General features: G+C 41.6%; 1 protein-coding gene across 8 annotated transcripts in view; it reads left to right on the forward strand.

The window, feature by feature from the left end:
• Positions 1–14,677, forward strand: part of LOC126546165 (ras-related protein Rab-24-like) — a 37,856-nt gene that overhangs the window by 19,034 nt on the left and 4,145 nt on the right. For 4 of the 8 annotated variants that reach the window (XM_050194293.3, XM_050194294.3, XM_055061388.2 and 1 more), the window contains one exon: positions 4,322–4,384. The exons of 2 other annotated variants lie outside the window; for them this stretch is intronic. In XM_050194293.3, the coding sequence (XP_050050250.1) occupies positions 4,322–4,384 (63 nt within the window). Of the gene's footprint in view, positions 1–2,789; positions 2,807–4,321; positions 4,385–14,677 lie in introns of all 8 variants that reach the window. 2 more of the 8 variants (XM_050194296.3, XM_050194297.3) reach the window with 1 other exon arrangement.

Here is a 14,677-nt window from a genome sequence, read left to right on the forward strand (position 1 = left end):
CATCGAAATGGAATGGAATTAAATAAGATTTCCCTGAATGTTGGTGTGGTCAACAAAAATGTGAAGATATCAACCAGTCAACTACCCAATGTGAAATTGATCGCTTAGATTACGTGATAAAACTTCAGTTTTATGTGGAGCTTGTAAGCAAATGCTAAATAATATAGATGGTTGGGCAGTTATTCTTGTAGGTTTATTAATAGTGCTCATTAAGCTTAAGGTTTAGATGGCGAATTTACCTGACTTGCCATGGAGGAATTTACCATAATATCAATTTTTACATCACTGCCACAAACCACGTTTAACTTGTTAATGCCTGCTGTAGTGAAAAATACCTTCAAAATAATGTACGAAAAATTACATTTCGGAGGGTGATATACTACTGATTTAAAGTAGTTGTTCAGAATAACAGACAATATCTTATACTTGTTGTCAAACTGAGTGAGTGCTAATGTCATTCAATAACTGCTCTTCCCTGGCTATGACACCTTGCAATGTGCTATTTGGGTGAATTAAATAAAATACATTTATCTAGGCAAACTACTGAAACGCTTTTGTTGTCATATCATGTACAGAATATCATAGTCATCGTAAAGGTTAGTTGTAGTAAAACATAAAAGCCCAAGAAAGTGGATGGGGAAACAGCACCGTGGTAGCTTAATTAGTTAGAGCATCGCACGCTTAATGTGAAGACATGAGATTGTTCCCCCCCTGCGGCAAGTTTTTTCATCCACTTTCAATTCCATTAATTCATCATTTCTTTAAATAAATTAGTGAGTACAAGTAATTTTCTTATGTTGTCCTTGGCGTCTTTGTTTGTTGGCTTCTCATGATATACAGTATGTATAGTACTTCAAAATGACCAAGCTATCGCAAGCTTTTTGGTAGTTCACAGGATTTCTTATGGAGTGACATGTCATAACACTGCATTTTCTCACTCTCTTCACTTCCATGCCTGTACTGGCTGTGACAATTTTAAGCATGCTTCTTACCAGACTCTCCACATCAGTTGCTTCCTTGTTTCCACTCCTGTGTCTGTGTTTCTGGTTCCTTGCCTTTTCCTCCACTTATGACTTTTCAGGGAAACCGTCCGAAGTATGCTTTTTACTGTCTGACACCTAAGAGTCTTTAAGAGATAGGTGCAACAAGCACAAACATGTGCATGCAACTTTATGGGCAAGATTGGAAGTTGAAGTTCAAGGTCTGTCTGGTCAGGATGGAATGTGGCAGAAGCAGCTACAATGATTTATTTTGAACAAGGCTCCCATAACGAAGCTTTTTGTTTTCATTAGTGTTGTATGCACTAACCATGCCACATGGGTGAAGTTAATGCCATTTAATGTCTCTAACCTTAAAGGCCAACTGTAACGAAATTTCACTTTGTATTATGCAAGCAATTGTGGCAAAGCTGCAGGGCTAGTAGTTGTCGGATTTTTGTATTACCAGCTTTTAAGTACCAGCTTAGCAGGCAATGCGTGCACCTGGTGCTTAGAGAACCCAACACAAATCCCACCACCGTGCCTCCGCAATTTTCATTGGTCTGCAGTCGCTGTCTAATCTTGGAGGTCATGCTGAGGAGCTGCACTGGTTCTCAGCATTTTATGTTCTGTCATTTCCTGCGAGTGGTAATGGTGCTACCTTGTTCTTTAAATTTTTTTATCAGAAATGTTTATTTTTGTAAGCTTTTCACGATGCATTCACAGAGACTGTTATATTTCCATACTATCTGCAACTAGGCTTTGATGCCATCCAAATTTTTGTTGCAGTTGACCTTTAAGTTACTTAATTCCATTAGATATAATGTTGGTGCTGCATGCACATTTTTAACAAAATTACGTGACACGATAATAGTAGCAGGAGTGCCCACCGTAAGCTTGTTTGCAATTGTAAATTTAAAAAAATGTAGCACGTAAAAGTGCTAGAAATATCGCTCAAAATATTAATATTCACATTTTATGTAGGATAATTTCAGTTTATTTCAGTTATGTTTTTTTTTGTGTGGAGTTGGAACTGTTAACAAATGGTCACAGTATGCATTTGACAGCAACCGAATGAGTTGTGAGAATTAAGTTATAAGTTATAAGCTCATTATGGTATGTTTGTGGGGCACAGCAGAAATATACCCGCCGTGGTTGCTCAGTGGCTATGGCGTTGGGCTGCTGAGCACGAGGTCGCGGGATCGAATCCCGGCCACGGCGGCCGCATTTCGGTGGGGCCGAAATGCGAAAACACCCCTGTACTTAGATTTAGGTGCACGTTAAAGAACCCCAGGTGGTCGAAATTTCCGGAATCCTCCACTACGGCGTGCCTCATAATCAGAAAGTGGTTTTGGCACGTTAAACCCCATAATTTCATTTAATTTTTTTTTAACAACAGAAATAGCATTAAACTTTAAGGCATTGAGTAGTAAGGTCATATCTTGTGCCCTATTACATGAGTATTATCTGTTAAGAAGATCTTTGCTTCCCTAAAATAGTACTATTTGGCTTAGATGTTCACCATTGTGCAACCATGGGAGTGGAGAGGTTCCGTTAGTATTTTCAAAAAATATTGTGGTTTACTCTAAAGTAAATACTCATACAGTGGAGTAGTTACTTTCAACTTTGTCATGCTGTTTCATTGCAGGAGTCTGCTGAGGGGAATAAACACAGAACTGTACACCATGGTCTTTTCTATAGTCGAGCTTTGCTCTGGCGCTTACCTCGCTTAACTAACATTTCTGCAAAATAATTGTATTCTTGAAAGTTTTATGATCTTTTCTTTCTCCTAAAAATGCTGTCCTTCCATAGGAATGAATGGACTGCAGGTTAGTTGGCACTGCATGAAATAATGTGCTTGAATTAGTATAGTTGCATTGTTCTTTAATTGAGTAGAGTGAGTTTTGCTAAAGCTATGCTTGTATGGCATGTAACATTCTTGCACGAATATAACTTTTTAATTACCAGCCTTAGGAACTACCTTGCTTTGTATTTGGAACTATGCTTTGAATATGACACAGTCCCCCTCTTCCAATGTGAAAGGACACTAGAGATCACCACTAAATCTCTTTGTAAGGTATTCTTTAAAAGATCTAATTTATTTTGGGGCAGGAGGCTGATCACTAGTGGAGAAAATGAAGGCCAAACAATTTCATGTTTTCATTGAGTTTCATGTCAAAACCTCAAGTGCATCAGTGTGATGTGCTAAGCTTCAAGGTACTTTATCATACTTGGGTCATTTCGGTGCAGGAAACAATCTCGAATTGTGCTAGGTTGTGTCCTTGGTTATTTTCTTTTAATGCAATGTAGTCCTCCCTTACCGATAAACAATAAACTAGACTTCACTATAGACACTTTCTAAATTCATGATGTCACAACACACTGGTACAAGAACATCGGGGTATTGTTGCCACCTCTCTTGGTCAGAGCAGCCATTTTTCTACTTCAGAATTGTGGTTTAGTAGTACTGCTCAACTTCATATTTCTCTTTAGTGTCTTTTTAATGTTTCAACTTGCAGCGAGCTCGGACAGTGGCATTTTATCTCTATGAGCCTAACTAATGATGGCAGGAGGAATGTCTGTGAACATTGAGAGGCACCAATGAGAATGGTGGGGCAGGATGCAAAGGGGTACAACTGTAGTAAGAAAGCCTACCTGGGGACTTCAGATCTAGCGGCGCAATCCTCTCGTATGATCAGCTTCCACCTCTCAGTGTAGAGGATATATAGTCATACCATGTAAACAAAGCTGCTCAGGCATATGCAATATCAGTTCAATGCAACATGCTTCTCGTAGAATGTTTGAAGAATGGCATGATAGGTGATTTCATTACTGTGATGTGCATTCCATTGGGCCTTGGCTTGTGCAGATATGTTAAGGTTATGTATTGTCCACTGCACTATCCTAAAAGGCTGTGCAACATGAATGCAATGGCGCTGCATGTCCTTAGTTCACTTTATTAGTTTAAAAATTTTCAGTCAGAAATCTTGTGTCACATTATATTGACTGCCACATTACGTTAGCGTAGTTATTGTAACTTTTATGCCTGATTATGTGAACATCATGTTGGAACTTACAGCAGCAATACTATAAATGCATGATCTCTAAAAACAAAGCCAGCACATGAACTCCTATGAAATACTTAAAACCTATGAATAAATGATTGCTATATATATATATATATATATATATATATATATATATATGTGTGTGTGTGTGTTTTCATGCAAAAAGGAAGGATATAGCTAAAATAACTGTTTACGATAGGCCAATATCTGTTATTAGTATTGCAGGTCTGTTGGTTGTACTCTTTCATAAAACACTATATTACACTTCTTTTGCAGCTGAACTCTTTTGTCAAATTGCTAAGGACCATATAGAGGCCATGTCCACGTCAAGGAACAAACGTAAGATTTTTGGAAAGTGTGAATTTAACTGTCCCCTTGCTATACTTATTTCCTTCCTGACTGCCTGACTACTGTTGTTTTCCTTGCTAGGTGAATCTCCTACACATTGGTTTGATCATGCCTCCCACAGGAAATTAAAGAAATATGGTCCCCGCAGGGGCGTCTGTGTCAGCAGGCGTTTGGTGTGTTGCGACACCACGGACCTGAGCACATGAGGATTGGAACTTCCTGCGTGTAGCCATAAATGGCTTAGCTGTGTCTTGGGAAAATGGGATCCTGGGTGTTTAGCCGATGCCGGTTGTCCAAACCATTAAGGCCCCCCCCCCCCCCCCCTTTCCCCGGCAGAGGTAACACACCTTTCTGGCCTCTGCTTCACATAGACGATGCCTCCAGACTGACCTACCTGGAGGAAATCGGCAGACCTTTTCCTGTCCTCTTCTTCAATCTTTTTTCCTTTCTCTACTGCCTTTTCATCTTTCCTATCTTTTATTCACTTCTCACTTCCGAATTTCCGGGCGGCAAGGGTTAACCTTGTCTGCGTAGCCAACCTTGGGTATACGATATTTGTTTATAGTAGTGGTGTACAGCTGGCCTTTCCAGGTGCTGCAGCGTCCCCTCGTTGGGCTCCATGGTGGGTGGCTACCATTGCTGCCGAAAAATTAACCTTTACATATGGCAAGTTCCTTTCCCCTACTCCCTGAATGCCCTTCAAAACGAGGGTGCACTGAAGAAGTTTTCAAGTTTGTTGGCTGACATGGTGACAATTTTCCCCGATTTCATGTGACACATTGTGAGAAAACAGAAAAGGCAGCGAGAATGATCTCACTTTTCCGGATTGCAAAAACACTTGACTGAAACTTTTGGCCCCGTTCATTAAGTCTCCAAGTTGGCAAGCAGTGATCTCCTTCTGGACCTACACAACAAGAAGCAACTAAAAAAACTGCCTAATATAGTTTCATTCAGGGATCTCCCAGTGACAGTGACCCAGCACTGCCTTATGAACACCATCCTTGGTGTCGTTTCTGATGCTTATTTGATGGAGCAGACCAAAGCTGAACTACTAGAGGGCTGAAGTGATCAGAATGGGATAAATGCCAAGAGAATTTAGAGGAGGCGTGATGGCAAAGAGATTGAAATAAAGCACTTAATTTTAACTTTTGGATCAAGTATGCAGCCCGAGACCATTGAGGCAGGGTACATAAAGATACGGTTCAGACCGTACATCCCCAATCCTCTCCGATGCTTTAATTGCCAAAGATTTGGCCACAGCTCACAGAACTGCCAAGGCTGCAAGACTGGTGCTAAATGTAGTGCCCAAGAACACCCATGTGACAATTGCGAGAATGCTCCACATTGCACGAATTGTGATAGGTTGCACGCCGCATACTCATGGTCCTGCCCATCCTGGAAAAAGGAAAAAAAAAATAGCAACAATTAAAGTGAAGGAAAACATATTCAAGGAGGCAGGTAGCGTACCTGCCAAAGAAGTGCCTTGTCAAAGTGGTGCGTCAGGGGGCAGTGCCACAACGGCCTCCGGCAACTGTCCTGCCCACACATAGTGAGCCGGCAGCTCACTATTTGAGCTGCCGGCTTGCCCTTTCCCCCATCCACCTTGCCCCCCCCCCCTTGCGGCTGTCGTGCTGGGGGGGGGCGTGGCATTGACTTCCGGCCAGAAGTGACAATGGCCAGAAAGGGCCATTGACCTCCGGGCTGGTGGCCTCAAGGGTCTCCTCCCCTGAGACGAGGCCTTCTTTTGAAACACACCGCTCGCAAGAGCATGTGTCCAGCACCTCGGAAGAGGCAATGGACAAAACACCCACCTAGACGACGGTGCCCTTAGCACCTAAGGACTGGCACAAATCTCTGCTCCAGAAGAAACAAACCTCGCATCACGGTGCCCAGGAAGGGCTCTGTGAGCTTACTCGTTTCTCTTACATACACAGCACAAAAACGTCGCAGGACTCTTCCACAAGCTTGATAACATTAAAGAAATCCTACACTGGTTTAATCTAAAGGTGCTGTATGTTCAAGAGATGCACCTTAAATCTTCACAAGCGAACTTTCTCCCCCAATACAAAATTTTCCGGAAAGATAGAGATGACGCTGTGGTGTCGTCTGGTTGTGTAGCAATAATTCCAGACAAGTCTGTAGCGTGTCAACATATGGCCCTTCAGATAGCCCGTGGGGCAGGCATTGTCAGTTTGGGCAATGCGTTTTAATAAATTGTAAATTGTTCACTGTATGTTTCATATATATATATATATATATATATATATATATATATATATATATATATATATATATATATATATATATATATATATATATATATATACATACACAAAGTCTATGCTTGTTAAAACAGACCCACGTAAAACAGACTTTCGAATATAACTGACCATATTTCAGCCTTAGTTTGTTCTACCTATTTTATTAATGCAACAAAGTTCACATTTAACGGACTGCAATACAACGGACTATCGACTACAGCAGACAAAATTAGAGACAATTTTTGTCAGAATCGAGCGTATAAAACGGAATTTTGCCGTGACGACACGGGGAGCTGGCAACTGTCTTATGAGGGTCAACCAACGATCGTGGCTCAATATCTTGCGTGCGAGGAAGGGAGGAAAGCAGGGTGGAAGCGCGCCGTCTTTCACGCACAAGGCACGGGAGCAGGGGGGGGGGGCTGTTGTTAATGACGTGGCCGCGCGGGTGCCCTGTCTTGAAAGCGATCTGTGGTGTGGGCAAAGTGTTTTCAAGCATGGGCGCAGTATCTTGAAAGCGATCTGCGATGTGAACAAAGTGCGCATCCATTTGGGCCTCTTCATCAAAGCGATCTGTGATGTGGACAAGGTACGCCCAGTGCCGGCAGCTCCGTATGCGCTGTGCTTTTGACATTTAGTTCGTGTAGAAGCGACAGAGAGCATAAAGGTCAATTCGCTCGCTGCTGCTGCTGCTGCTGCTGCTGCTGCTGCTGCTGCTGCTGCTGTGCTGCTGCTGCTGTGCTTATCTTGCTTAATTTCCTACTGCAATCGATGCTTCGCCTTTCAGACGAAACTGCGACTTTTTGTTTGTTTTTTTACTTTGGATGTTCATCACGCACTCTGCAATAAAGTTGTTAGACATCGCGACGAAAGTTTTGGAAGTGAGGCGTTTCGGATATTACGGACTTCGGATAAAACTGATGTTTTTGGCCGAATTATCAGGGTCCATTGTGACGAGAGTCGACTGTACTCCCAAATAATCATCTTGGTAAAACAGATTTTTATAACCTCGCTGATCAGCTTCCAGAACCCTGCATACTTGTGGGCGATTTTAATGCTCACAGCATGTGGGGAGATTCGCGATGTGATGCAAGGTATCGGCTTGTAGAAAACATCCTTGTGAACTATGGTGTGTGCCTCTTCAATAAGACGCACCAGAGGGTTCTGAGAATCTCTGGATCCGGACAGGCCGCCAATGGAAACTTACCCTGTCAACCTTCAATACCCGAACTCTGTCAAGTGAGGCTAGCTTAGCAGGACTCTTTGAGGAACTATCAGACATTGTTTGGAATATCATCAGCCTTAGTGAGATTAGAAGAACTGGAGAGGGTCAGACAGTGCTGACTAATGGCCATGTCCTCTTCTATAGAGGTCTCCCAGATAAGAAGCAGTACGGGGTAGGATTGCTAATCCATAAGGACATAGTGGGCAACATTGACGAATTGTATAGCAATAATGAGAGGGTAGCAGTAGTCGTAATCAAACTTAATACGAGGTATAGATTAAAGGTAGTACAAGCTTACGGTCCAACATCCACTCATGATGATTATGAAGTAGTTAAATTTTATGAAGATGTTGAATTAGCGATGAGAAAAATGCAAACTCAGTATACTGTAGTAATGGGCGACTTCAATGCAAAAGTGGGGGAAAAGCAGGCTGGTGAACAAACGCTTGGCAACTAAGGCGTCGATTCTAGGAACACTCGAGGAGAGATGCTGGTAGAATTTGCAAAAAGGAATAAGCTGCAAATAATGAACACCTGCTTCGGGAAGCATTGGAACAAAAAGTGGACCTGGAAAGGCCCTAATGATGAAACAAAAAATGAAATTGATTTCCTACTTTCTGCCAATCCCAGTAGAGTGCAGGATGTATAAGTGTTAGGTAGGGTAAAGTGCAGTGATCATAAGTTGGGATTCGCCTCAATTCGAAGAGAGAAAAAGTAAAATTGGTCAAGAAGAAACAGGCCAACCTAGGCGCAGTAAGGGTAAAACCAGTCCATTTCAGGTTCGCTCTTGCAAACAAATATGCATCCTTAGAACAGAGAGATAAAGATAACATAGAGGCAATGAATGAAACCGTAACTAGGCTGGCTTCAGAAGCAGCAGTTGAAGTGGGAGGCAAGGCACCAAGGCAACCAGTAGGTAAGCACTCCCAAGTAACAAAGGACCTAATAAAGAAACGACAAAGAAGGAAAGTGTCCAGCTCACGAGATTAGACAGAATTTGCGGAACTGTCAAAACTGATCAACCAGGCAAAATTAAAGGATATTTAAAATTATAATGTGAGAAAGACTGAGGAAGCTGTAAAAAAATGGACGCAGCCTGAAACCAGTGAGAAGGAAACTTGAGATAGGACAAACCAAGTTCTATGCACTGAAAGATAAGCAGGGTAATATCATCAGCAATCTCGAAGGTATAGTAAAAGCAGCAGAAGAATTCTATACTGACCTGTACAGTACCCAGAGGAGCCACAATACCTCCATTCAAAGCAGTAATGAACAGGTTGCAGAGGCTCCTCCTATAGCTAGTGATGAGGTGAGAAGGGCCTTGCAAGACATGAAACAGAGAAAAGTGGCAGTAGAAGATGGAATAACAGTCGAGTTAATCAAATATGGAGGAGACATAATGATTCAAAACTGGTGGCTCTCTATACGAAGTGTCTATCTTCTTCAAGGGTCCCAGAAAACTGGAAGAATGCAAACATTATACTCATCCACAAAAAGAGAGATAATAAAGAATTGAAAAATTATAGGCCCATTAGCTTACTCCCCATATTATATAAAATATTCATCAAGATAAATTGCAATAGAATGAGGGCAACACTGGACTTTGGTCACTTAAGGGTACAGGCTGGCTTCAGGAAGGGATACTCTACAATCGATCACAGCCATGTCATCAATCAGGTAATCGAGAAGTCCGCAGAGTACAATCAGCCTCTTTATATAGCTTTCATAGATTATGAAAAGGCATTTGATTCAGTAGAGATGCCAGCAGTCATAGCGGCATTACATAATCAAGGAGTACAGGCTGCTTACGTAAATATCTTTGAAAATATCTAAAGAGATTTCACAGTTACCATAATTCTCCACAAGCAAAGTAGGACAATACCTATGAAGAAAGGGGTCAGACAAGGCGACACAATCTCTCCAATGCTATTCACTGTGTGCTTGGAAGAAGTATTCAAGCTTCTAAACTGGGAAGGCTTAGGAAAAAGGATCGACGGTGAATATCTTGACAAGGCAACCTTCGGTTTGCCGATGACATTGTTCTATTCAGCAATACTGCAGACGAGTTGCAACAAATGATTCAGGACCTTAACAGAGAGCGCTTAAGAGTGGGGTTGAAGATTAATATACAGAAGACAAAGATAATGGTGAATAACCGGGCAAGGGAACAAGAGTTTAGGATTGCCAGTCAGCCTCTAGAGTCTGTGAAGGAGTACATTTACCTAGGTGAATTAATCGAAGGGAACCCTGACCATGAGAAGGAAATTCACAGAAGAATAAAAATGGGTTGGAGCGCGCATGGCAGACATACTCAGCTCCTGACCGGATGCTTACCATTATCATTCAAAAGGAAGGTGTACAATCAGTGCATTTTACCAGTGCTGACATATGGGGCAGAAACTTAGAGACTGACAAAGAAGCTTGAGAAGAAGTTAAGGACCGCGCAAAGAGCAATGGAACGAAGAATGCTAGGCATAGCATTAAGACACAAGAAGAGAGTAGTTTGGATCGGAGAGCAAACGGGTATAGCCAATATTCTAATTGACATTAAGAGAAAAAGATGGGCCTGGGCAGGTCATGTAGATAACAGGTGGACGATTAGGGCAGAATAAGTACCAAGAGAAGGGAAGTGCAGTCGGGGACAGCAGAAGACTAGGTGGGGTGATGAAATTAGGAAATTCGCGGGCACTAGCTGGAATTGGCTGGTGCAGGACAGGGATAATTAGGGATTGCAGGGAGAGGCCTTTGTCCTGCAGTGGACATAAAATAGGCTGATGATGATGATGACTGTTCAGCTTCCAGTACTCTGCATACTTGTGGGCGATTTTAATGCTTATAACACTTTGCGGGGAAATTAGCAATGTGATGCAAGAGATCGACTTGTAGAAAACTTCCTTGTGAACACTGGTGTGTGCCTCTTCAATGAGAAGGAAGCAACATATTACAATATTCATCATAATTCATATTTATCAATAGACCTGTTGATTGCCTCTGCTTTTCTTATCCCTGATTTAGAATAGCATGTAATCAAAAATGCATTTGATAGTGTCCTCTTCCCAGTAACTCTAATCTTAGTAACACAATGTAACTCCCCTCCACATGTCCCTCGCTAGAAACTAACCTTGGCTCATAGAAATGTTTTAAAGAATCCACCTGCTTATCACGAGATTTTATAAATAAATTTAGTATAGATCATGCTGTATCATATTGTACCGTTTTTATTATTCATGCAGCAGAAAAGTTCATCCCTCAAACAAAAGGTCATTCAAGTGGAAGACGAGCTTGTCTGGAGTCATCATTCCCTGGTGGAATGATGACTCCAGACAAGCTCGAAAGGAACAAAACACTGCGTGGGGCATTCTGTGCTGATACCCAACTGCAGAAAACCTTGTTGAAGTACAGCCTAAATCACAGGAAAGGCACATGTGACGGCAGGTTAGGAAAGCAAGCTGGGAGCGATTACTTTTGGAAATCAGTTTGTAGAGCCAAGAAACAAAAGTGTGAAATGCACTCGGAAGACTAGAGGTGCAGCAACGGCATTTGCTGCCCTTGGTAAATAATCAAGGAAACAGGTTGGAAGACCAGGCAGACGCTCTTGGTAAACATTGTGACCCATCCTTGGTAACAAGCTACCACCCCATAGCGCTATAAGCTGCCTATGCAAGCTTTTCTAAAATATGCTTGATCCCGATACCAATGTGGTTTTTGCGAAGGCCAGTCCACAACAGACCATCTTGTGCACATTGAGGCAAACATCCACGATGCATTTGCCCATAAGCAATACTTGTCAGTTTTTCTAGGTATGGAAAAGGCCTACGACACCACATGGTGCTACGACATTATCAGATACCTATTGGGAATGGGTATTCATGGCAACATGCTTAGCATAATTGAAAGCTATCTCTCACTCTGTATTTAACGTGTTAGAATTAGTAATGCTCTGTCTTGGTAATTTACACAGAAAACTGGGGTACCTCAGGCTGGCGTACTTAGCTGTGCCCCTTTTTGTTGTTAAAATGAGTGCTTTACGTCCATGTATTCCACTTGGTATGTTTTATTCAGCATATGTTGATGATGTGCAGATTGGATTTAAATTGTGTAACTTTACAGTCTGCGAGCGACACATTCAGTTCGGGTTGAACAATGTCTCAACATGGGCAAATCAGAACGGCTTTAAGCTGAACCCCCTGAAAAGCTCCTGTGTTGTCTTTACAAGGAAGAGGAGGCCTTGTGCCAGAGCTGAGCATCCAGCTCCATGGTCAGTGCTTATTTTGAACACACAGCACAAATTTCATGGTGTCATACTTGACTTTAAACTTGCATTCATGTCACATGTAAAGTACCTGAAAGCCAAATTTTGAAAAACAATGAACATTCTTTGATTTCTTGCACTCGTGGTATGGGGCAGTGACAAGGTTTGCTTAATGAACCTGTACAAGAGCCTCATATGGTTACATCTGGATTATGGTTCCGTGGTGTATCACTCTGCTGCTCCAAGTACATTGAAGATTTTGGATCCCATTCACCATTTAGGTATTTACTTGGCCATAGATGCCTTCAGAACAAGCCCTACCTATACAGATTTTATATGTAACATTTAATTAGTGGTCACCCCACCTGCAAAGAACATACATAGATTCGCATCTTTCCTCAAGTGCACTCTAATCCTGAACACCTGTGTTATACAACCATTAACATTTGAGATCTGCCACACTATTTCAAAACCGTCCTTCAATGAGAAAGCATTTCTTACTACATGTGAGGAACCTGAATGAAGAAATGAATGTACCACTGCATGTGCATCCACTAATGGCTCCAACAAGCCTGTTGCCACCATGGCTGTGGCAACTGATATAATGCGGCACATCATTTGTTGAAGTTGCAAAGCATGCTCCAAAGATGCACATTCGTATGCACTTTCTAGAACTCCAGTTGAAGTACTTCTGTCCTGAATTTTATACCGACGCATCAAAGTCACCAAATGGCATATCCTGCATGGTATTTGAGCGATACTTTTCAGAATGCAATGTTCTGCATGCAGAGACGAGCATCTTTATGGTAGAGGCTTATGCATTACTCTCAGCTATAAAACACAGAAAGACATTAAAACTACAAAAAGCTGTCGTATTTACAGTAAGAGTTTTAGTGTCTCTATGAAAACATAAGAATCTAGTAGTCAATGACTTTTACTCATCTTTGTGTAATATGTGTGCATCTAACCAATATATCATAATATGTTGGGTGCCAGGGCACAGAGGCATAGTGGGCAATATGCTTTCAGACGAACTCGCTACGTCCGTAACGAGAGCCTGCAACTCTGCCGATGCTATCCCTCCCACAGACTTGAAGCCTTTCTTGTGCATAAAGCTTAGAAATTTTTGGAAATCCATCTGGGACCATGAAGCCTCTAATAAACTTCATTTAATTAAGTCGCATCTATGAAATTGGCCTTCGGTAACAAAAGCGCGACGAACTGATGTCATGTTCTGTTGACTGAGAATAGGACAAGCATACAGTACTCATTGTCACATGCTGACTGGTGGTGAACCTTCCTTTTGTGGTAGGTGGAGTGAAAGGCTGACCGTTCTCCACGTCTTGGTGGACTGTTGGGAAGCAAAACTGAACGAAAAAGCACTTTCCTCTAGCATACTGATGCCGCATTCCCCTTCATCCAGTATTGTTTCTTGGAGCAGAACCAATTTTTGACCATGAATCACTTTGACATTTTTTACAAGATGTTGATTTATTGGGCACTATAAGCCCACGAGATTCATAGCACATCCTTTCACCAGAGGCTGCTGCTGTGATAGTAGTGGTCTGTATGGCACATTCCTCCAGGCATTTGTGCCTATGGGCCCTGGTGAGGTAGTTGTGCTACTTATAGCAACATATTTTAGTACATCACCTTTTTGTAGTACTACATCGTTTCTTCATAGCATATGTCATGTATCATTGTGTAGTTTTAATGCATATGTATTACGCACTTTTCAATGAATATTTTTCTAGGCCTATATACGGCTGTGTTTCATCCACGTCTCGTTATTCATGATTCATATACCAATGACAGCTTATTATCATGGCCTTGGCGCTCTTTGACCACATCTGGCCCTTGTGCCAATAAACTCCAATAGTCTTCGTCATCAAAGAAATATGGCTGCCACAACAGACAGGCTGACTACCTATCTGTTGCTGCTTTCACTTATGCCAGGAATTGCTCTCTATCCCTTTTTCTTTGTTGTCCACCCATCATGTTTGTTTGCGCACTAATTTTTCTCTGCATGGTGGCTATGGCATTGTGCTGCTGAGCTCGAGGTCACGGTTTCAGGCTTGGCCGTGGTGGCTGCTTTCCGCTAGGGGCGGAATGCAAAAACACTTTTATTTATTTATTTATTTATTTATTTTACCCTCAGGGTTTCCACATTACAGAGGAGAGGGGCATATTACAGATCAAAATTAGAAATAAAAAAAACAGTTGATACTGAATAAGGTGCATGAACAATCGACAAATTAATAAAAAAAATTTACAGTTGCAACTAAGAAAAGCATAGTAATTTCGAGGTCTAAAAAAAAAACTTGCTAAAAAAGAAGAACTATTTGAGTCCAAATAATTAAGCAATGTTAAGCTTGTTATTCAAAAAACTCTTAAAGCGCAATGTATCCGTAATTGAAGTAGCTGCTTCTGGCAGCTGATTCTATTCGGAGGTGGTTCAAGGTAAAAGTGTATGTGAATAGGTCACAGTTCTGCAACGAGGAACATCAACTTTTTGGAAGTGGTAAATTCTAGCTGATATGAAAGTAGGA

Source organism: Dermacentor andersoni, chromosome 1 (genome assembly GCF_023375885.2).
Source record: "Dermacentor andersoni chromosome 1, qqDerAnde1_hic_scaffold, whole genome shotgun sequence".
NCBI lineage: Eukaryota > Metazoa > Arthropoda > Arachnida > Ixodida > Ixodidae > Dermacentor > Dermacentor andersoni.